Source organism: Clytia hemisphaerica, unplaced genomic scaffold (genome assembly GCF_902728285.1).
Source record: "Clytia hemisphaerica strain Z4C2 unplaced genomic scaffold, Clytia hemisphaerica genome assembly, whole genome shotgun sequence".
Taxonomy (NCBI): Eukaryota; Metazoa; Cnidaria; class Hydrozoa; order Leptothecata; family Clytiidae; genus Clytia; species Clytia hemisphaerica.
The window spans coordinates 272,038-295,122 of record NW_027104594.1 but is presented as its reverse complement, the minus strand read 5'-3'; the positions used below and the strand labels follow the sequence as shown (position 1 = coordinate 295,122).

Below are 23,085 nucleotides of genomic sequence, written 5' to 3'. Positions count from 1 at the left end.
TGTTTTTGTTCCACCTTATACGTCACCTTTTCTATTGTTTAAGTGATGTATTGGGTGAAAATTTTAAAAGTTCTCAGAAGTCTCTCCAGTGGTGCATCATGAATACAGCATGGGGAAGACTTTTCTTTTGCAAAAAGAGGGAACTCATCGACATGGTCCTTGAATGGTCATTTCCTCACCACGTCAGTTCAGCGAATCTAAAATTGTGCAGATTCTATCAAACACACTTCCAAAGAGCAATCAAGGAATTAGATCTCACTTTTCAACCAACTTTTTTAAAGTAAAGTGTCCATCATTTTAACTTAGTCAACTGTCCCATGTGATTGAAAACAACTTGCAACCAACAAAGCAAGTAAAATATCCACAACATAAGAAAAATGTAACGAGATGTAACGAGATTTTTGCCGAAGTGATCGACAACAAGTAACAAATAAATTGTTGGGCTATCTACAGTTGATTAGCAGACACACCATCTTAAAAATATCCAGTAATTGAATTGCCCAAGTAGTTCTATATTCTACCAAATTATCAAGTTGATGATTCTGGCACAGTTTTTATTCTATGTGACTATGTGACTATAGCACCAATTAATTTCAAGCTCGTGAAGCTGTTCAGTCCATGGGAGGTAAAATTAACCACCAAAGCTGATGTGACATCAATCATTTATCAAACTTAAAGGTAAGTACAATATTTCGTGGTCAAACAGCCATTATAATTCCTGCTCAAAACCAGTTCACCAGTTCGTCATGAAAGGCGTTATAGTTTTGTTGTACACCGCCCTGCTGTTGTTGGACGGGGTAAAGATGATTCCGGGGCTGTAGCCCTGGAAGAGGTTGTAGTCCTGGAAGAGGTTGCAGTGCTACTGCAGGTGGTAGATTCTGATTCATTAGGTTGTTAGGTTGGTAGTTATATTGTTGAGCTGGTGGAACAACGTTGAAATTCGGTAACGGTAATGGCCTTTGTAAAGGTAGAACGTTTGGCTGATGATTTCCTATCAATCGTAAATTATTGTTATTGTGGTAGTTATTCATGTAAGGTAAGGCTTGGTTACCTTGGTTACGAGGTATAGCTGGTTGTTGATTCATGTTAAAGAAGTTGTTGTTATTTTGTACAGCGTTTGGCTGTTCTAACAAAAATTCATCCAAAGCGTCAATGTCGTTGCGAATACGCTGAAACAAAAGAGAAAAAGAAAAGTGCAAGGTAGAATGTTTGTAAAATTGTTATCTTTAACTAGATTTTAACAAAATAAAATGAAACTTCTGGTAATCTTTCGTTAAGCTTTTTTTAAATCAGAACTATTTTTAAAGCTAGACAAACCATGTTAAAACAAGAAGTAATTCCAACAAAGTTTTCCTCTCGTGCCAAAGAAGACATGGATCGAAAAATCAAATTTAGCATTTTTCATAGCATTTCACTGCATGAGTTGTTCTTTGGAAATAGAAGAAAACTTTGGTTGTTGGCAAGACAACGTTCATATCGTGCGATTTACCTAGGGTACCTGTAGTTCGTGATCATCGCCAATATTTTGTGCATGGCGATGATGATGATGTCTGTGATGATCGTGGCGATGTCGTTGTCGGTGTCCCCCGTGCCCATGCCGATGATCGTGTCTGTTGTGGTTGACACGGACTTTCGGGGCGGCCGGTACGTCGATCTTCGGCCCGATATGATTGTCAGTAGCGGCTGGAAGTTGAAAAAACAAATTATTGAAGTGAAAGCTTTTACTTAAAACGTCAAACTAAATTCATTAAAGATAGGAATATGAACACGGGAACTTTGAGGACAGAAAATTGTGAAAAGCTTATTCGCGAAAGTTTATTCTCGTTAAAAATACTTTCCTTTAGGATCTGCTCTAGGCCATGCCAAAATGGCATAGTTTTCTTAAGGGTCTCTTCCCCTCCCATGCCTAGAATGAGAATTTTCCATCCCCTCCCTCATCTTTCCCCACCCTGACTCCAAAAATTTCTCTGTCCCCCCCTCAAGCATAAAAAGCTGTAATTTGATGAATATAAACCGTCTATGGTCTTGATATTCTTGATCACAACATCATTTCATAAAACCAGATGTTTTTCAATTTTGAATTGATTTTGGTGAGTCCCCCCCCCCCACGCCTATAATGAAAATTTTCCATTCTCCCCCCTTGTTTTCCCCCACCCTGGCTTCAAAAAAAATTCTTTCCCCCCCTACACGTCCTTTTGACCTCAAAACCCATTCCCCCTGAATCCGGGGGGGGGGGGACACTATGCCATAATGGCCTATTTCAAAAATGTAACTTTTACTTTTAACATGCCTGCCGTGTTATTTTTTAGACCATTTCATCATTTTTTTAAATAAAGCGGGAAAAACAAACTAGCGCAAACTTAATATTGAAAAAAATACTAACAATCGCCCTCAAGTTTTCTTTTTTCTTCTTCCGCTTGTTTCTGGATTTCTTTCACAGCACGATCGTCATCTTCCTGTAGACAAACAAAATAAGACATACAGTGAACTCTCTCTAATTCGAACCTCTATCATTTGAACCTCTCTGTAATTCGAACTAAATCATTGGTCGCCTCAGCGCTGGATAGTGATACAAAATACTCTCCGTAATCCGAATCTTTCTATTATTCGAAGAAAACTCTAGGGTCCCTTGAAGATCGAATTAGAGAGACTCAAATGTAGTTGACTCTCTTTAACCTTACAAGGCTTTGAGGTGCATAAAATCCTTGTCATACATATAAGGTAAAAATTGACAACTTTTCGACAAGTGACAAAGGATATTTCTCAAGTTAGAGAAAAAGTCTTATGCATTCTTACAAGAATTTCAAGCTGTTTTCTAAAAAAAATTTCTATTAGCTTTGTTAGAATTACTGAGGTTTTTCAGTCATACTGGATAATAATTCGAGATTAGAAGATTGAAAAAATTGATTCTTGTAATTGAAGCCCTTTCTGCCTTCTCGATGATCACATTAACTCTTCGTGAATGTATGTAATGAAACAATCTTCTAATGATATAATGGGCCTATTTGTTTCATCACTATTTTTGCTACATTTACTGTAAGTGCTCTAATTTCAATTTTTTCTGTCCAAATCTGTTGCACTTCTTGTAAATAAACTTGCAAACTCTCTATCAGCAAAAATACTAAAAACTTCAACCTTCTGCAAGCAAAGCAAAATTGCAATTTCTTCACAGTAAAAATTGCATCTAAAATCAGACTGGATGATATTTTATTAGCCTGATTTGCCGATTTTGAACCAATTAAATTAAAGAAGTGAAGAGCTGAAACTGTAACTTGCTCCACGCACAGGTTTATATCTGAATCAAAATAGCAGTTACTTTCATAATGGCGGAAAAGTGGCCACACAGCTGAGAATAAACAATGGATCCAAAGCTACTTTTTAAATTTCAAAGTACAACCAGGGATTATCAAGATGGCAGACAACTAAACTTGCAGTATTTGCTATAATTTTCAAATTTTTCATGGAATTTCATAGCATTTTTAGCAGATAGCATCTACAGCATTTACATAGTTTCTACCCCCCTACATTCAGGGGGGGGGGTCTTGGGTTTTGATGAACCAAAAGCAAGAGGGTGTTAAAAGTATGACTTTCCTAAGGGGGGTGGCCAGTTAAGGGGGGGTCTTCTTACCTAGGGGGGGGGTCTTCTTAGATAAGGGGAGATCTTCCTTGAATTATGCAAAATTTCAATTTTTCATTTATACTGATTTTCTAAGGGGGGGGGGGTGTGGGTGTGAAATTTTATATGAATTTCCTAAGGGGGGGTTAGCACTTAAGGGGGGGGGGGTCTTGACCCCTCTAGAAACTATGATTTATAGTAAGTGAAACAAATAGGCCCAATGATAATTTCATAAACTTTCGACTATTGCTTTACAAAGGAAAACTGTCAGTTTCAAAACTTTCAGTATTATAGTAAAAAATGTTCGATATCCACTCACCTTAGGGTCCGTCCACAGACTGCACTGCTTGCACACCGTACCTAAGAATAAAAACAAATTTGCAAAAAAGCATAAATATCACTGGCAGTGCTTTTAAAACGGTAATGATGTGCTTATGAAATACATAAAATGAACTTCGTGCCTGATTACCTAAGTTTCAAAACACAAACCTAAGACGGAATAGATTTGAACACTCAATTGCTTTCATATAGCGATGAACGTTGCACGTGTTCAAAACTTAAACCACCAAAGTCTGTCTCAAAATAATTCGCAGCGCAGACAAAGAAGGCTATAAATTTTGATAGAATTTGAATTAGATAGCGGTTTTGTGCTTCTTAACAAGACAGACAGGAGTGGAACATTATTAAAAAGAAAAAATTCAGATAGGAAATGAAGAAAACAAAGTAAAAAATAAAGTTCTTCAATAATTTTGCTATAATTATCATTCTCACACGAGTGTTTCTTTGATCTTAGAACATCATTAATGTGAAAAAAAAGTTTTCAAACTAATTCCCGCAATTTTCTCACAATTGCTCGGTTTCATTACTTTCAGACTTTTCAGTAATTACTAGTAAGTAAGTATTACGCCCCTGGGAGAGTACTGCAAGGCTCTTGTTCAAAATCAGTAACCCCGGACAGTCCGGGAGCTTTGGGGTACGATTATATTGTACGGACTATGGGAAAGACCTTTAACTAAAATTTCAATTTCTATCAAAAAACAGCTACCTTAAAGGGAAGAAATTTTTTTTGAAAGTCGACGAGATTCAATTCCGCAAAACACGAATATTCTCAGGATTTGAAAATTCACCACTAAAATTGGTCTTTTTAGGGCAAAAAAGGTCATATTGTAAACAAAAATTCCCTCAATATTATCAAACTACAGCTACGACAAGAAGACTTACATGGTTTTCCAGGATCTCGTGCGTGCTGACAAAAATGGCTGTAATCAATCTGAAAAAATCGAAAGAAAAATAAAATACAAACACCAAAAATACAAATCGGCATTGAAAAATCTAAAATACTTTCTTCTACTATCACCGAAATAACTTCTTATCCAACTTGGAATGATATGAAACGATTCAAAGCAGTCAATAAATGAAACCTTGGGCTTTCTGCAGATGTAACACATTTTGGCACCACACTTGCAAGTGATCTAAAAGAAGAAACAAATTATAGTAATACTAAGGTTACCAAAAAGGACCATTACACGCTTTTTATAAGAAAGGTGTTTTTCAATTACATCATAGAAAGATATTCTTATTCTTTTTGGGAAATTTTCAGGGTATATAAATCAAAATAACCTTGTTGCAGCCGCTTTCCTTAAGGAAACTATTTTTGCATTGCCAACACTTTCGAATCTTTGCTTCAGTCATCTTCTCTTCGCTGAAAAATAATTGAACGTTATAAAAATGAGCAAGTTGATAAAATGCGAGTTACGAGTTGGGTATGTGAGTTGCGAGTTACTATTAAATCAAATTTTTAGATTTGAAATTCGCGCTTTTGAATTGCAACTGGTGCTTTCATCTTCTTAGTGTGAAATTCGTAACTCGTAACGTTTAATAGTAATTCGCATAGCCAACTCGTAACTCGCACATTAAAAATACGAAATATAGTTATCAATGGTGACCACTCTATCTTTGGAGCTCTTCCCTTTATTTATAGTCGAACGTACGCAGGGCTGCAGTGGAACTCAGTATCCAGGTCAAAAATCAAAATCTTTAAAAATTGAAAAAGATACTATCAAGTATTAATCCAAGGACCAAGTGTGCACAATTCTAGCAAAGTCTGACTATCTTTTTAAATCTCATGACATTCCCCTCAACTTTCAACCTCTATTTTTTCTTTTTTTTTTTTTGGGGGGGGGGTGGGAAAGGTTTTACAAAGTTTTTGAAAAACACAGAAAAAGACTAATACATTCCACACTAGGCACCCCATATATTAAAATACTACAATGACGCTCGCAGAGCAGATTTCAGCATTTTAATCAAACCAATTTTCCTTTACTTCGAATTCCTCATAAAAAAAGCAAAGACAAAAAAGACGAACTATGTTTTTCTGAGGTTGGTGACGTCTTTCTTTTCCATCTCTTTGCAGGGTACGCCGAAATGTTCGTCGTCCCACGGCTCTTTGCAATGCATGCACGTCTCCTTTAATGATAGAAAGAAAATGAAAACACTTTTGGCCTAATTGGTCTTTTTACACATAACAAAATCTTTACATACAGAGAGTTATGTCCAAAACTTTACACGTCTTTTTTTTTAAGAAACTAGTTTTACCAAGCAGCCTCAATGTTTCCTAAGAAATCGGCCTTTTGAGCCTTAAATGTTTCTTGCATGTTTCTAAACTTTTTGACATAATTAGCCTTGATTGGAAGGTTCTTATAAAAAACCGAATTAAAAATTGTTATTTTCTCATTCTCAGCCTCAGCATGTTTCTTAGATGTTTCTTAGTTTTTAGGCATTCTGAGCCTCATGTTTCTTAAAAGTGTGTTTCTTAAAAAAAAAGACGTGTATTACTTTAGGAGTTATTAACATAAACTTGCTCACCGTAAAAAAATGCCCTCACCCCTACTACACACAGGATTAAAAATTGACCAGTCAAAACTAAAGCTAACAGTCGATATGATCACACAGCCATCAACCACGGTTGTATAATGAAATGATTAGTCTTTCCCCTAACCAAGATAAATCCAGACCAGGGGGTGTTTACTAGGTTTAAAGGACCATTAATAGGTGGCTGGTCAAATTGGCAAGAGTCACAAACAACTTAGAAGGGTCGTTAAAGCTGCAAATTCAAGAAATTCTGATTTTCAACTCATATACATTGGGTAGATTAGAAATAAAGCTTGCCTTAATAATAAATTATTAGTAGCCGATACGAGAAATAATTGCGATAACAATACCTCAATGTGCAACAAAAAACTTTCATAACCTCAGGACATTTTTGGTACTACCCTCTCTATTCTTTTGCAGAAAAGTTTTGTTTTTAGGGTGGTAATTTGCTTTCCAATCCAAATACCAGGATTGTAACGGATGTTTCTAGGTAATTCAGGGGTGGTCTACCTAAATTTAAGGCATATTTCAATTTGGTACCATTCCCAAAAACAAGTTAGTATACGTTTTAGACGCTGTACCCAGAACTACAAATGTGTACGCAGGACTAAAACTATGCAAAGACTATGATTCTCCATGGGCAGAGAAGAAACGACAAGACGGGCTTACCTTCAAACAGGTAGGATTTTGGCATGAAAACACTTTGTCACCGTCCCCAGGTACTTCAGCCGCAAAGTCACAATGAGGACAACTAAAAGTTAAGTAGACAAACCTTTGTGTTAAAACAAAAGGGAAATCGAGAGGGAACTTAGATATTAAAAGGAGAATCAGATAGTTTGAGATATTCGACCTACAGAAATCTCCAATGTTCCTGGGGTAAAACCAGCAAATATTTCTGTGTAACTTTTTTTCACAACTTCAAATCCCTAAAAATGGGTTCTGATACGGTTCTTACGTTAAAAGTCTATTGTTTTTTGCTAAAAGTCAAAAAATTGTAACTTGCAACTTGGGAAAAGAGTTAGACAATAAGATTTTGGAAGTTTTGCTCAGGAATATGAAAAGATTCTTCATACCGAATATCTTAAACAATCTGATTATCCCTTTATTTAGGACAATTCAAAACCAGCAGAAAATATCATATGAAAAATAAATGTCATATAGGATCTCCGTTTAATGAGCAAGCTAATTGACTCATGTGCAAATAAACTAAAATTGTTATCTTTTTTATAAAAAACATAACAAACTCACGTAAACAAGTTTTCAATGTTGGCCAACTTCAACGCTTCGTTTTGTTCCAACTCTTGGAACTTGGTCAACAGTTCCGCTGGTAATGCTTTTTGTAATTGACCTGCAAATGACACAAAGTGGTCATTTTAACGATTGGACTGAAAGTTGAATGTCTAAGGTATTCGCTTATTTGGCATACTGTATGGGAGAATCGTGTTCCAATCAAGAATTCATGAAAGTAAGCTAATGACTCGTTTTTTCATGGCCATTCATTGTCTTTCTCTTCGTCTAATACAAAAAGTGAGTATTTTCATCATATACGAGTTACGAGAACTTTCTATTTTTACGAGAATTTTCTATAATAAAGTAAAATCCAAATCGAGTTGCAATAAGAAAGAACTAAAGCAAAAATGACAGAACATATGCGTTTTTTAAGAACATCCAAGATATCTTTAAAGGCTTTTGATGTTCTTGACTTTTTTAGGTTTAAACCGAAAGTGTTCTTAACCTGTTTTCATTTTAAACAATTTGTGAGTATTTGTGTAATTTCCTAAGAAAACAGGTGTCAAGAAACCACAAAGCCTGAAAATGTTCTTAACGTGTTTTTACTATTTGCGTCATCGAAACCTCATAAATACTTTGTTCTTAGTAAAAAAAACATGTAAAATAACTTACTCAACATAAATCTAGCGCCGCATTCCGAAGTCATGCAAACCAGATTACATTTACCACCGCCGAAAGCGGCTTCTTTCGAATAACTCCTCAAACATTCTGAACAAAATAAATGACCCTGCAAAATGGAAAATTCAGTGATCAAACAGAGCAAGGTTTTTTTTGTCCGGGACGGAAAATAAATTCTACATAACAAAGTATTACATATTATTGAGATTTTGGTGAATTATGCAGAATTTTTGAGATAGAGAATCGTTCATGTACTCTGCTGAGACAGAAGCGAGTTTATGTATTCGAGATAAATCGAGGGGGACGGTATAAAGCAAAGCTGACATGGGGTCAAAATCGCCGTCCACTTTGCTCGGCGACGGTATAAACACCAAGATACCGTCGTCTGTTTAGGTGAGCAAAGGCGATATAGAGCCGTACACCGACCATCGACTTTGTTTTGCGTCAATTTCACTTACCGTCGCCCTCGATATCCTCCGATACATAAACTCGGTAGAAATCCGTCTGAGATGGAACAACTTCTTTTAACACTGAAGATCGAACACAACAAGATAAGAAATACGTGTCAAGTACGAAAGAAATTTTAACAAATTTTTATTCCACTCACTTCACTGCATTGTACCATGTCATCGAAGGACGATTCCATGAAACAACATCCGCATTCGATCGCTTGCCCATCCTATCATAGCAGGAAAAAAGTATAAGTTACTAAAACTGATGGAATGAATTGAATCTTTTCAGAATTTAAGTTCAGTGATGAAATTCCACTAAATTTTCCTTTGAAAATACATAATTTTCCTTTGAAAATACATAATTTTCCTTTGAAAATACATAATTTTCCTTTGAAAATACATAATTTTCCTTTGAAAATACATCATTTCTTTTAACAGTGAACGTAAAAGTCAATGTATATTTGTGTCAAACGTATGCAACGTTTCGACGGTTGTCTTTCAATTTCTTTTAACCATAATTTATCAGGGGGGGGAGTTTTTCAGTTGAGGGTATTATTTTCACTTTTTTGTTTGACGTCAAATGTACAACTTTACGATGACGTCATCAACCCAAATTTTTCTCTATGAATTCCTATCATGGTAGAAATGATTTTTCACCAAAGTTTCAAGTCCATAGCTCTTGAAAATCATAAAACGAGGATGAGGACCCCCAAAAAAAGCTTGGTAAAGCGAAATAAAATCGCAGCGAGTTGAAAAAATACAAGATATCGTGCTTTTTACTTTGGAAATAAACGAACAGTTTCTACAAGTTCTTTCTTTTTAACCATAATAATTTAAGGTAAGCCCGGTCGAAAATAGAATTCATATTAAAGTATTAAAGAATCTAATTAGGCAGATGGTCAAAAAAGTTTTTTCGGTGAAGTCGAATTTGGCAGATGGCTTTATAAAAAACATTTAATTTGATGGGAATTTAATTTGGCGGAAACGCTATCAAATAAGCAGCCAATTCGATTGACTTCAAAATATGCCATTTTTGCCCTGATTGCCAATTATTTTGCATTCGATTGACAAAAATTTGGCAAATGTGGCAAAATTTGAGTGCCATAAATGCCAAATAAAAAAGATGTGGTGAATCTGGCATTCTTGGCATTTTTGGAACTTACCTCCATATACGTAACCATACAAAACACTGTTCCCACAAGACCTGTGTTCTTTTCGCTCCAATTTTGCCACTTTTGCCAAAGATTTTGAAAAATAGAAGACCTTCCAATGCTAAAGCAAAACAATGCCGATCGGCAATTTGATTGGTTAAAAAATCGTTCGCTTTACAAACGCCGACAGAAAACTGCTGACTAAGCATCACAAAACAGAAATCATAATGGCAGGCGTAGCGATGTACAAATTTGCCATGAAGCTGTGATCTTTTGACATTGAAATTGTAAATTTGGTAAAGTTGGTGTGTACGGCAAATTTGGAAGTCAATCGAATTGGCTGAAGAAAGAACCTGTTTCAAGACCTGAAAAAGCATATATTTGGGGGAAGGCGGAAGGCAAAAGAAACGATTTTAGACGGGAACTTAATTCGGCGGATTTTTCTGGCAAAAGAGGTGACTTTTATTCTATTTGAACGAGAGAATTAATGAAGTTCATACCTCTTCGTATTGTTGGTTGTTAATGGCAACAGCTGCTTCATGATCCGCCGCCTGTGTATGGTGGAAAAGAAAAATATTTACATAATTTGTCTAAAAACGATTTTTTGTTTTCAAGGTTTTCTTAGAAAAGTTAAAATTTACAAGGTCTTCTTACAAGGTTTTCAAGGTTGGAGAGTTTCTTTTGGAGGCTCTCGACGAATTCAAGGTCCCGTTCACACCCTGCTAAATATAAGAACACCCTGGGGATTCAAGCTGTAAACTATTTTTGAAGACTGGACTATCTGGCATGCTCCAAGGTCGACAAATCTATGTGTACTCTTTGAACCAATTGCTATTTTATTTACCTCAGCAGAACGCTTTTGTTCGCTTTTCATTTCGGCAATTTCTTTAGCCAGTAGCGGGTCCAAATCCTGCATCCCATACGAATAAGACATTGAACGCCTTCCTTTCAAAAATCCCTCCAACACTGTATCTTCAATTTCTGAGAAATAAAAAAAATATGAGGAATATACAACATGAATCAAATTTCGTGAAGGATGTTGATACGCAGGATGCCGGAGTTTACATCTTTCTCAAATGTGGGCCAAATGAACGGATAGGGGGAAAAAGAAATTAATTTCTGTCTTGCACCCGTACAGACGGTGGTATTTTGGTGCTTTTACCGTCGTCAAGCAAAGCGGACGGCGATTTTGGTGGCATGTCAACTTTGCTTTATATTATTTGTCCCCTTCGATTTACCTCAAATACATAAACTCGCTAATGGACGAGATGACGGTTCGGTCCGTCAGATGGTGAAAGATATTTGAAAAGTCAAAGTATTTTTGTCAAATTAAGTAATCCTTGCCGACATTTTTTATTGATTGCCGTCAAAATGATGAAAGAGTTGTTCTGCCTAAAGTAAGAAAGTTTACTTACTCTTCTTCTTGGCCTTGATCTCTTCCAAGATGGCAGAAATATCCTTGTAAGTTGGTGTGTACAGGCCTTTATGTTTCGCAAACATGATACGGAGAACTTTCGTTTTGAGCTGTGAAAATGACCACAAAGAAAAAAATGTTTCAAAAGAAAGATTCCAGGACCTTATTTTGGCTTCCGGTAACTATTTTAATTTTACACTCCAATATCTACCATTTTTCAAAACTGAATTTCTCACCGTCATATCTACTAAACCGAGAAAACTTCCGTGGGTACAAGTAAAATTATACAAGATCGTTTGACAAAATCACCGTTTTGGAGATAGGATTTATAAAAATAGCAAAAGAAACTGAAAGAAACGATAATTAACAGTGGTCAAAGCAAGGATTTTTTTATCGCAGTCAGAAAATAGACCTGACACGAACTTTGCTGAATTATGGACAATTTTAAGGCAGAAAACTATGATTCTGATTGGTTTACCTTCGGAAAATCTTTCTGTAGTTCGTAAATGGCTTGTTTGGAGTAGAATAGAGGATCTGACTTGATCGTACTGGAAGACGCAGGCATTGACGATACTGACGACGTGACCTAAAATTATAATTACTAATTGAAATTGCTTCACCAAATTACTAAGCAGCTTTTTCCCCAGCTTTCTCTACCAAAAAAAGTCATTAGCGACCAATCCGCTGATGTAAAACTGACGTAGTGTCATAAGTCATTGCAGGGGCGCATATCTATCCTGATTTCAGGACGCCAAAATGTTTGGAGGAGTTACATTGATATTAGCGAGTTTATGTATTGGAGGATATCGAGAGCGATGCTAAGAGAAGTCGACGCAAAACAAAGTCGATAGCTGACGTAAGGCTCTATGACGCCTTTACTCAGCTAAACAGACGGTGGTATGCTGTTGCTATTTTTACCGTCGTCGAGCAAAGTGCATAGTGCGGAAAGGGGTCTGATCCCCCCTTCTTAAATGACACTTCCTTTCATTAAGACCAAATTTCATAACCTGTGCTTGAAAATAATCTACAATGTATATGTAAGCCCCCCTTCTTAAACTATCCCCCCTTTTTTTGTGGGGGGAACGAACTATGAAAGTGGCCGGCGATTTTGGTGACATGTCAACTCTGCTTTATACCGTCTCTTTCGATTTATCTCGAATACATAAACTCGCTATTCCAATAGATTTAGAAGTTTGGTGCCATTCCTTCCAGGTAAACTTGCCCCACTCCCTTAGTGCTTGAGCTATTATAAAACAGCTTCAGAATACATGACAGATTTTCATAGACCAATTATAAGTACTTACGTGTTTTGAAATCTTTTGTTCTTTTGGATAGTTCCGATCTTCAAGTAATTGTGTAATGATGCTGAAAAATGAAAACACATTTAACTTCACTTTTACCAGCCTGGTTAAGAATGTTATCTCAGCATACAATCATAAGAATCTTACATACGCTCATATAAAAAGTTAACTCTATCTATAAAAGTGTCACTTGAAGACTCAAGTGATTTAATCACATTGGCAATGGTTTCAAAACAAGGTAGTCGTTGTACTCAAATTAATTTATGAAGAGACGTATTCCACTACCGAAATCAAATTTTAAGTTTATTTCGTTTTTTATGATTAGAGACAAGGTGGACTTTGTGCAGAGGCGGATCTGGGATTTTTCTGAGGGGGTTCAAAAATCTCTTTTCAAAAAAAAATTTTCGGAACAAACGTTTTGGGCGTAAATTTTGCACCCGCCCTGTTTGGGCGGTGTCACCTTTTTCCCATTCAACATGGGGGACGTTAATGAGCGCATGCACGTCTGCAGTTCCCATTACCTATAAACTCCAAACATAGTTCTCAGCGGGGGACCATTCAAAAAGTATATATGTACGCTCGAAAATGGCAAATTTTCGACTCCCCCTCCCCCTTGTACGCTTTATGTGTACCCCCCTTCAGCGTACGTACGCTTTTTAGTACACCCCTAACCAAAGTCGAATCTTGTAACTCTTGTAACAGTAGAATATGTAGGTATCCAATCGTATTTATAACAAAGTCTTTAAAAATTAAAAGAATCTACAAAAATACCAAAGGAGAAATGAAAAATAACAATCAAAAACCATTTTTTGATGTGAAAATATTGCGTTTTTCTCTCAAAAAAGACAGTTTAGGAAAAATTACGAGCGTACGTACTTCTCCTCAAGGACCGCCCCTCCCCCTCGTACGCTTTTGGGAGTACCCCCCCTCTCAAGTGTACGTACTTTTTGAATGGTCCCATGCATTGAAAGGAGGGCGGTAGGCCAATTTTTTTTTGACCCGGCTTGAACAGCCAGAGGCTGAACGTGTAATAATCGTTTGTGGTGATATTCATATATATACATTGGGAAATTCCCTAACTGCAATTGCGCACATCTAGTTTCTTCTTTTCAATCTTATCACACAAAACGTTCATAAAACGGAAATATAGTTAGTATTATATTTCTTATATTTCTTTGGTTTAACCTTTTATTTTGATAAAACAGACACCCAGATCATGCTCAAAACTGATTGTTTGGTGTATATTCATGTATTCTGTTTTTGCAGAAAATGTTTTTGAGAAAGAACACAGCTAGATATCTGAAAAACACAGTATGTTTATAAAACCAGGAATGGATAATATTTTGAAAACAGTGATCAAGTTAAAAAATAAAGGAGATTATTTATATAATACATACAAGGGAATACAATATTCTTAAGATGGAAAAATAAAAGATTGCCAAAAAGTGGAGTACACCATGAGTACTGATATAATGTGTTTTATGTGCAAATAGACTCAAGAAATTCGAGGATTTTTCATATGCGAGTTGCGAGTTACGAGTTACGAGTTACGAGTTGCATTCAAAACCACGAGTTGCGAGTTACTTTTTACGAGTTACGAGTTACGAGTTGCATTTTAACAAAATAAAATCGCGAGTTGCGAGTTACGAGTTGCATTTTAACGCACAAAATTCGCGAGTTGCAAATTAAAAGTGCGAGTTGCAAATTAAAAGTGCGAGTTGCAAATTAAAAGTGCGAGTTGCAAATTAAAAATGCGAGTTGCAAACTAAAAGTGCGAGTTGCAAACTAAAAGTGCGAGTTGCAAATTAAAAACAAGTCTGAGGCTGTTATCTTAAATAATAACAGCAAAAAAAGCTTAAAAGTTAAAAAAAAGAATACATACAAGAACAAAATATAAACAAGTCCAAATCAAAGCTACACACCTTAGCTCTACTTTATTCATATCCCCCTGGTTACTTAATAGTATAGTTTCCGGAATTGAAACAAAGAGAGAACGAACTTGTACGAGAACAATGGAAAATTAAGCAAGAAAGCGTAATGTACACGCTTTTTTTATAAGAATACACTTTATAAGAATGTCCATGATGAAAATGGCCAAAAAATTTAGAATATGGTAAGAATATCACAATCATGGAATTTTGAGACGTATGTACTAAATGTTATATCTAGTCTGAATTAGAATCCTAACCTAAGAATGCTGTAAGAATATTTTAGGATGATTTTCCCCAAAAAGTTAAGGATATCCATGATGAAATGGATTTACACCATTCTTATAAAAAAAGCGTGTACTTGGACGTTAAAACAATGTTGAAATAACATTGTGTGCCAGCTGCTGGGTTGCTACACAAACTAGCTACAGTAAACTACACACAGTATTTAACACATATTCGTCACATTTTGAAAAGAAATAAAAGAGCATTGAAAGAATAGAAAATTGTTCTGCTATTGTATTTATAATTATTTTTGTTTGCTTAAAACAGTGGAGACTTGCATTTCTCAAACTTTTTTTGGGCACATTTTTAGCACATTGATGTTTTTGCAAAAAAATTTTTTGTATTTCTCATCTTAACAAAATCAAGTTTGCAGCTGAAGAGAAGACGCACATGAGCTTACAGAGGGTTAGTGAACATTTTCCTTTTACTTTTCGTTGATCTATGTATATAAAATCGTTTCACTACGCGAGAAAGTTGCTAAATACTTTATTCGAAGAAATTTTAGCGAGACAAATTTTAGCAAATAATAGCGAGTCCGAAAAAATCTTGATTCTTTAGCAAAAATCAATTAAAAAATCATTAAAAAATTCTCAAAAGTTTTAGCGAAAAAAACTTAAATCAGCGTCGCTAAAATCTCTCAGATTAAAGTATAATTTTTATCGATCGTACGCTACCGAAAGCATCCAAACGAGGACCTTTTTTTAAATATCTGTTTCCCGACATAGCCTTCCTGGAAAAATTTGATCTGTTGCCGCCGAATTTCAAAAAATGTTATTCCTAGAAATGAAGATCTGTTCTCCGCAAAACCTAAATTTTTTATCTCAAAGTATCTTCCTAGAAATTTGATCTGTTTCCACAATTTTCAGAATAAAATTTGATCTGTTTTCCCCAATAGGATTATCGTTCCCCCTTCCTGGAAATTTTCATCTGTTTCCCTTTCTTTTTTTTATTGATATCTGTTTCCCCATAAAGTTCAATCTGTTCCAATGCAATATCATCTTTTTTGGAAACAGATATCTGTTTCCCAATTATTTTATGTCATCTCCTAGAAATATTGACCTTTTTCTCTCTGATGACGTCCATCAGCTGGAGCGGGGAAACAGATAGTTTTAAGGAAAAGGTTCTCTCCTAGACAATCGGATCTGTTCCCCCTTTTTCAAAAAAAAACTCTCTCCTGGAAAAGGGAAACAGATATTTCGGGGAAATGGGCTCGTTGGCTGCTTCTGCGCTACCCCTAGTACACGCTCAGGTTTAGGTCCAGGTTACAGGTTTCAGGTCAAAATTTGGAAAAAATATTATATTTTCGTTTTTTTTATAAAGTCCAATTTTGGGCTCAGGGGTGTAGTTAGAGTATTTCCGGATGTTCATGCCTAAAATTTTGGCCATTTTCCTTAGCAACTAATGAAAAAAACAAGAAAAGGAAATAAATGTTTTTCTAGTTTTTCGTAAACCGTCTACGCTTGTGTGTAGTGGCAGTCATTCAATTAGAAAAAATTTCAATTTTGCAAAATAACTCCAAATTTCAAGTCATAAGTTTTACTATAAGCAGCTGAATTTCTCTCTGGGGTGCGGTATGGGTTTTCGATATACACGCTTTTTTTTATAAGAAGTACACTTTTAAGAATGTCCATGATGAAATGGCCCTAAAAATTAAGAATATGCTAAGAATATCACCATCATGCAATTTTGCTATTCAAGCAAAGAATGTCATTTTTAGAGCATTTTAAATCATAAATTGCCAATTACCCCCAAGTAATAAGAATGCTGTAAGAATATTTTAGGATGGTTTTCCCAAAAAAGTTAAGAATATCCATGATGAAATGGATTTACACCATTCTTATAAAAAAAAAGCGTGTAATATTCTCTGGCTCAGCATTTTGAATTTCCATTTTCTTTTTCTACCTTTTATGTTTTTGTGTCACTTTATCATAACCAAATGTTTTAATAGAAAAAAATTAATTAAAACATTAAATAGAGAATATAAAACTCATAAGCATATTGCCTTTAGCGGCTCGCCTGATTGCGCATCTCTTTCGATTTTTGTACCTACCCCGGTGGAGGTCCTATAAATTAACCTCTGTCCGTTCGTCCATCCGTTCGTTACCAACTTTTCTCGAGATTGGCTCATTAGTTTTTTCTGGCTCATTGATTTTTTGCACAAAGAGATGTTACTATAAACCCTCGAATGTGACGGACGGAGCCCGATTTTCGAACAAAAAATCTTTTGGGCAAATTTGGGCCAAAAAACGGGTTTTTTGGACTTTGAAAAATTGGATCATTAATTTATTCAGATTTTTTGCATGAAAGTCCATCATAGTAAAAGATGGCTCAACCAGATTTTTGCAAAAAAAAAAATTCTTGGCTCAAAAAATGCATGTTTGTCTATAAGAATCACTATTAATAAGCATACATCAATGTTCTTAGTCAAATTACTCAATTTTTTTATGAGATAGATGTTTTTTTTCCTCATGAGGGCTTAGTTTTGAAAGAATATTTCAAGAGCATGAAATTTTGGTTTCCAACAGTTTTTTTTATAAGAAACAAATGACTAATTTTAATAGATCATCGTCACTATTTGTGTTCTGAATGATTGTTTAATGGTCACGCTCACGAAGATATGAGTTATATATGTGTTAAATGCATAACCAGGTTTTGTACGGGTACGAAATACCGTTTTCCCGTCAAAATTTTTGCCGAATCCCGGAATTCCGAGAATTGAAAAAAATAATAACCACCGTCACACCGGTCTGTACAGGTTCAAATACAGGCATACTAGTAATGACAAAAGTATGGCCAAATACCGTCACCGTCTGATTTTAAAATCCCGTTTTCCCGTCTTTTTTTTCGTCAAATCCCGTAATACTGTACTAAAAAAGGGCCAATCCCGTCACACCGTAAAAGTACAACCCCCCCTAACCAGGTAGGTCCATAAAAGTATCACTTGTTTTATACTTGGATTGGAAAAATTTTCCCCCATTTCGGAAAATCATTATTTCATAGATTTCGAAAAATATTTCGTGAATGAGTGATTTGAGGGGTAACTGGGGGGTGGCTCATATAACATAAAATGAAACTACATTTACCATAGCTTAACCCACTAGAGATCATTTTGGCGCCATATTGGTCCATTTTCTTTTCAAAATTTGTAAAGATACAGAAGGGTAAATCGTTAATTATAAAAAAACATGTGTTGCTAGAAAACCTCTAATTGTTTCTTATTCTCTTTACTTTCTGTTGTCATTTTTCAGGTGAACAAAATGGATACGATTGTATTATCAAGTGACACCGATGCCAATGGTGACAGTGATATAGAGTTCATAGAAAGCGAGGCGTTGTAAGTAAACTTTTCAAATTCTACGAGTAATGTTTTCGTGTAAAGATTTAGAAAAATTAAGATTCGGAGTGGCCTTAATTTTAATTAGCAATATTGAGCTACTCGTAACTCGCAACTCCCATCTTATCATATCACACTTAAGATAATGGTAAGGTATTTCTCCAAATTATATATACTAGACATCAAGTGCCCTGCTTCTATAAGGTATAATGTAAGGGTCTTCAAAAATGTCACACACTCAGTACTAAATTTTTGAATCTGATCAGTTTTACTGCTTTCGAAAAAAATCAGTATTAAGTGTTAAGGACCGAATGTCCTTTATTTCACTTACCTTGAATACCCCTCGGGTACTGAAGGCTATCACCATGTCTCTCTACCCCTAGGGGTTTGCAAATCAGTAAATCACTTCGAGAAAGGATAAATGTGGTTTCACGGTTTATGGGATATGTTATTAGGGATAAGATTTCTAATTTCTGTCCGAATATTTTTTAGGTGTTCTCAACAGAACGTCAATGATCAGCAGCAAGAAGATACTCTATCTGAAAACACAGAGCCTTGCACGTAAGTTTCTGTTTTGAATTATAGCTTATGTCGTTAGTTCTTATTTTCAAGCATTTTGTAGTAATAATAAGCCAAGCACCAAGTAAGGCTTTCAAGATCGGATCATAGTTTATTTCAATCTTCTCTTGCGACACCCCTGTCTCACTTACCCGGTGGAAATTTCATAGAAAGTGGAGATAAAAAATCCCTTTCATTTTATAACTGGGATATCTATTTCCATTTTTTCCAATCAACAAAATCCAGTGGGGACGGAAAATTCAGATCAAAAATGCTTGCACACTCTTTATTGTGTTTATGATTTAGTTTTTTAGTTCCAGTGATTAGGCTGTATTCGTAAGAAAATCAAATATATAGAGAGGGGGCCCCAAAAACAAAAAATCTCAAAAAAGGACGCCAAACTCTACTTGGCCACCCCAGAAAAATTTTCCCACCACGCCACTGGATTTAAACCTTCGGCACGTGTTCTCGCTAATATAGATCATTCAACTTTTAGGCACAGTGAAGAGATGAAACCTTTTTGTATCAAATGCGGAATAGCTGAAAGCATTCAAAACAATGAAGACCTTCGGAAACGTTATAAGTTGCTCGACGATCATTATGAAAGCCTAGGAAAAAGAAGAATTGTCGTGAAACCCGATGGTCATTGCTTGCCAAGGGCAGTGTTTAGCTCCTTGAAACGCGTAAATCTTCTACCTGACATAAACAGCTACAAAGAACTTTTGCATCAAGCCATCAAGGAAGTAAAAAAGGAAGAATATGCGATATGGGTCAATGGTTCTAAAGAAAATGCAGACGCAGAATTGAAAGCGTTCGAAGAAAAGAAAGAATACACAACAAATATTGTTGATGTTGTCATTCTAGCCTTGGTAAAGATGACTTCGACGAAACTCAAAATATATTACGTTGAAGGTGAATCGGTTAACTACCACGAATTCAAACCGGATGACGGAACAATCTTATCTAATATAGAATTATCTTTCACTAATGGACACTATGATTATGTGATAGCATCTGAAGAAAGCTGTTACTCGAAAGTCAAAGATGTGAAGCCTATTAAGAAAGAACTGAAAAGTGAGATGTATGACTTTAAATACAATGAAGACCAATCGTTTAGCTCACCCGCGTCATTCTACGATTCAGATGAAGAAATCCCTGCGGTCCAATACATTGGAAAGCGTAAATACATAAAAGAGACAGTATTCGATAACATACAAAAGGAAAGGAGAAGCTGTGTACCTGCCGATGTTGATGGCACTGTTCAATATGTAGTACCGCTGAGAAAGGGTTCCCTAAGCAATTGTAAAGGCAAGCGTCCGTGGGGTCATTGTCAAACAAGCAAAACCAAATCGTTTACAGAAGGTCCGAGGCTTCTTTTTAACTGTCGTGGGAGTTACTGTTGTAAAAATACCACCTGCTCTAACGTGAATGACTTTGGTGTTAACCGCAAAGACTTTGAGCAGAACACAAGTGATATCGTTGTGTGTACTATTTGTGATAATGAAGCTGCCTTCATACCTTGCGAAGCGAGATTAATTCTGGAGCAAGATTTGGGAAAGAAGGAAGTTACTTGTAAGCACCATGGAGAGCATACCTGTCCTAAGGAGATTCTTGGAAGGAAGGAAGATATCAATCAATTGGCGGAACAGTTTCCTCGAGTTACACGAGAGGCATTAATTAGACAGCAGGTACAGAACTATATCGAAAAAGGAAGCTATAGTGATGCAGTTGCAGAAGCAAGAAATTTCACCGATGTTCGGTACGTCGACAACTTACGTAGGAAATCTAAAGCGAGCAGAAGACCAGAAGGACATAGTTTCAAAGCTGTTGAAGTATTAAAAAGAAACTTCGAAAAAGATGATAAATTTCTTATCTTTGCCTTTAACGATGGGTCAGATGGCAATCTTCCCTTCGTCCTCAAATCAAGCAAAAGAAAAGTCGAGATACTCAACCATTTGAACATGGACGGCACACATCGCTTATCATCTGAGACGGTTCATCTTGATGTTCTTCATAGCAGGTAAGCTTTTGTATTTAATTGATTTAGTAGAACATTTCGCTTTATAGAAAAATCAAAAACTTTGTGTATTAATTAGCTTCTTTAAGTTTTTTTTCAGCGCTTTTCGCAACAAGAACAATTTTCGCAAATAAAAATGTTTTGAAAGTATAGAAAACTTTGGCTTTAAAAACTACACGAACTGTAAAATATATTACATAATTTTCCATAATTAGCATATTTAGCATAATTATCTTTTATCTTTTCTTTCTTTGTATATTTTTATTATTCTAAGATCACGTGATTATCTCGTGGTCTTCCATGTATTTAAACTTGTGAACTCACGTTTTTGAGTAGTTACTTATCATAATTATCTAAAGTGAACGGAAGAAGCATGTGAACTAATAAATCAAGATTCGACTATTATTGCTAAAGACCGACCAGCTAAAATACAACCCTCTGAAACCTAGGGACATCAGGTTTTTACATGGCGCACCGATTTGCTGATACAGAACCCATCTAAAGATCATTGGAACGGAAGCAGATCAAACTGGAAAAAACGTCAGGAGTTGAGGTATCGCGTTTCCTTCATCAGTTTTGATATTAATCTTTGAGTCTTAGCGGTATTGAAGGCCATAGGCTAAGTAAAGGTTATTGCTTTTGTTTTTATTGAGTCTTTCTTTTCAAAATTTTTTACATTTTCTTCTTTGCGTGTTTTTTCGCTGTGATGGTCTTGGCTTAATAGTCGTTCTTTTAAATTAGTCGAAGGATTTTTAAAAGTATTTCTCGAATAAATTTTCAACGTCTGTGGTACGGAGAGTTCTTTTTGAATGATAGTGTTGTTGCTGAAATTTGGTTTCTTCGTGCATTTTTTGTGATTTACGGAATTTTTAAAGTTTTTATTTGTTGCCCTCGTGCACAAATTAGTGTTGACAAGGAATTGTCATAGCGTGCTTTTTTGATGAATTAGTTCGGCAACTGTCTTTTGAGTGAGAGACATTTTGGTGAGTAATTTTTTTTAATTGCCAAAAGCTTTGTGTGATTATTTTATGAATTGAAATTTTCAGCCGTCTTTATTTGAGTGCTACATTTTGGCGTGAAAATTTTCCTTTTTCGGAAGCTTTGATTATAATTGATCAAGCACAACTGTCCACTGGTTGTTTATTGTTTTTACCATTTTCATTCGTGTGTGAAATTTTTTACCGGTTGTTTTTGAGCCGGGTGGACATTTTGAGAAAATTTAATCACGTGATATTTTTGAGTCTTTTTGCATACTTTTAACTTTTGACACGTGTTTTACGAATTTTTTATAAGCACTTATTGGTGATTTTGTGACAAAATTTTGTTGCGTTTTTATCTGATTGAGTAAAAGTTTGACGTTTTGATATTTGGGAGAATTTATAAGTTATTATGGCTGCTGCTCTTGCGAGGAAGAAAGCAAGGAGAGAGGCTTACAGGACTAGTCTCAAAGAGATTATTGAAGAAGCGAATAGAGAGCTAGTAAATGAAGATTTGGGGCAAGCTAAAATGGTGAGTTTGAAACAGAGAATGGAGACTTCTAGAGAAGGACTAAGTACCTTAGATGACGAGATTGCCAACAGTTTAGACGCTGAGGAAATTCAGCGGGATGTTCTTGACAGTATAGAAGCAGTCAAGCCGACGTACGAAATATTGGCTAACCTTCAGTTTCGACTTGAGAAACTTCACCTTGAGACCATGAAAGTTTCTAATTCTGTACCTGAAAGAGCCAATAGTTCTGCTTCGTCAGTGACAAAGTCTTGTAGGTTGCCAAAGTTAGAATTGCCGACTTTCAAAGGAGATGTTTTGAAGTGGAGAGGCTTCATTGAACAGTTTAGCAAGACTGTAGATGATGACGAAAGTTTAAGTGATATCAACAAGTTTATTTATTTGAAGAGATATTTGGGGGGTCAAGCGTCGAATTTCGTTTCTGGTTTGTCCTTAACAGCTGCTAATTACAAGGAAGCACTGTCACTTTTGGAAGGTAGGTATGGGAATCACCAAGTTTTAATTTCAGCCTACATGGAGTCTCTTTTGAAATTAAGAAAGGTTGACAGTATGTTAGAGACAGAAAGTTTGAGAAAATTAGCTAGTGATGTGGAGAATTGTGTCAGAAATTTGAGGTCTATGAACGTAGAAACTTCCACATATGGTAGTCTTTTGATTCCGATTTTGAAGGAGCGACTTCCAGACGAGTTAGTTTTCCACATTTCTAGACGTTTTGAGGATGAAGTTTGGACTTTAGACAAGTTG

The 23,085-nt window shown here is 35.7% G+C and overlaps 2 protein-coding genes across 3 annotated transcripts in view; one reads left to right on the top strand and one right to left on the bottom strand.

Annotated features, from left to right (window-relative positions):
- Positions 1-23,085, bottom strand: part of LOC136823983 (E3 ubiquitin-protein ligase RNF216-like) — a 37,022-nt gene continuing 13,937 nt past the window's right edge. The window contains exons 4-20 of one of the 2 annotated variants that reach the window (XM_067080139.1): positions 12,717-12,777; positions 11,891-11,998; positions 11,414-11,522; positions 10,843-10,979; positions 10,499-10,549; positions 9,003-9,074; positions 8,390-8,504; positions 7,736-7,835; positions 7,157-7,238; positions 5,982-6,082; positions 5,237-5,318; positions 5,038-5,088; positions 4,838-4,886; positions 3,936-3,976; positions 2,384-2,456; positions 1,499-1,683; positions 1-1,169 (exon numbers count right to left, since the gene is read on the bottom strand). In XM_067080139.1, coding sequence (XP_066936240.1) covers positions 723-1,169; positions 1,499-1,683; positions 2,384-2,456; positions 3,936-3,976; positions 4,838-4,886; positions 5,038-5,088; positions 5,237-5,318; positions 5,982-6,082; positions 7,157-7,238; positions 7,736-7,835; positions 8,390-8,504; positions 9,003-9,074; positions 10,499-10,549; positions 10,843-10,979; positions 11,414-11,522; positions 11,891-11,998; positions 12,717-12,777 — 1,864 coding nt within the window. In that variant the 3' untranslated portion in view covers positions 1-722. Of the gene's footprint in view, positions 1,170-1,489; positions 1,684-2,383; positions 2,457-3,935; positions 3,977-4,837; positions 4,887-5,037; positions 5,089-5,236; positions 5,319-5,981; positions 6,083-7,156; positions 7,239-7,735; positions 7,836-8,389; positions 8,505-9,002; positions 9,075-10,498; positions 10,550-10,842; positions 10,980-11,413; positions 11,523-11,890; positions 11,999-12,716; positions 12,778-23,085 lie in introns of both variants that reach the window. The other variant, XM_067080140.1, reaches the window with a different exon arrangement.
- Positions 17,705-20,842, top strand: LOC136823797 (uncharacterized). The gene is made up of 4 exons (XM_067079969.1): positions 17,705-17,713; positions 18,175-18,260; positions 18,753-18,821; positions 19,315-20,842. Exons 1-4 carry the CDS (start codon positions 17,705-17,707, stop codon positions 20,840-20,842), a joined length of 1,692 nt encoding a protein of 563 aa, XP_066936070.1.

Bases quoted from the DNA above. Each gene is read 5' to 3' on its own strand.
- LOC136823797 (XM_067079969.1), top strand. The intron at 18,261-18,752 runs GTAAGTAAACTT...AATATTTTTTAG, and splicing joins TTCATAGAAAGCGAGGCGTT to GTGTTCTCAACAGAACGTCA. The intron at 18,822-19,314 runs GTAAGTTTCTGT...TTCAACTTTTAG, and splicing joins GAAAACACAGAGCCTTGCAC to GCACAGTGAAGAGATGAAAC.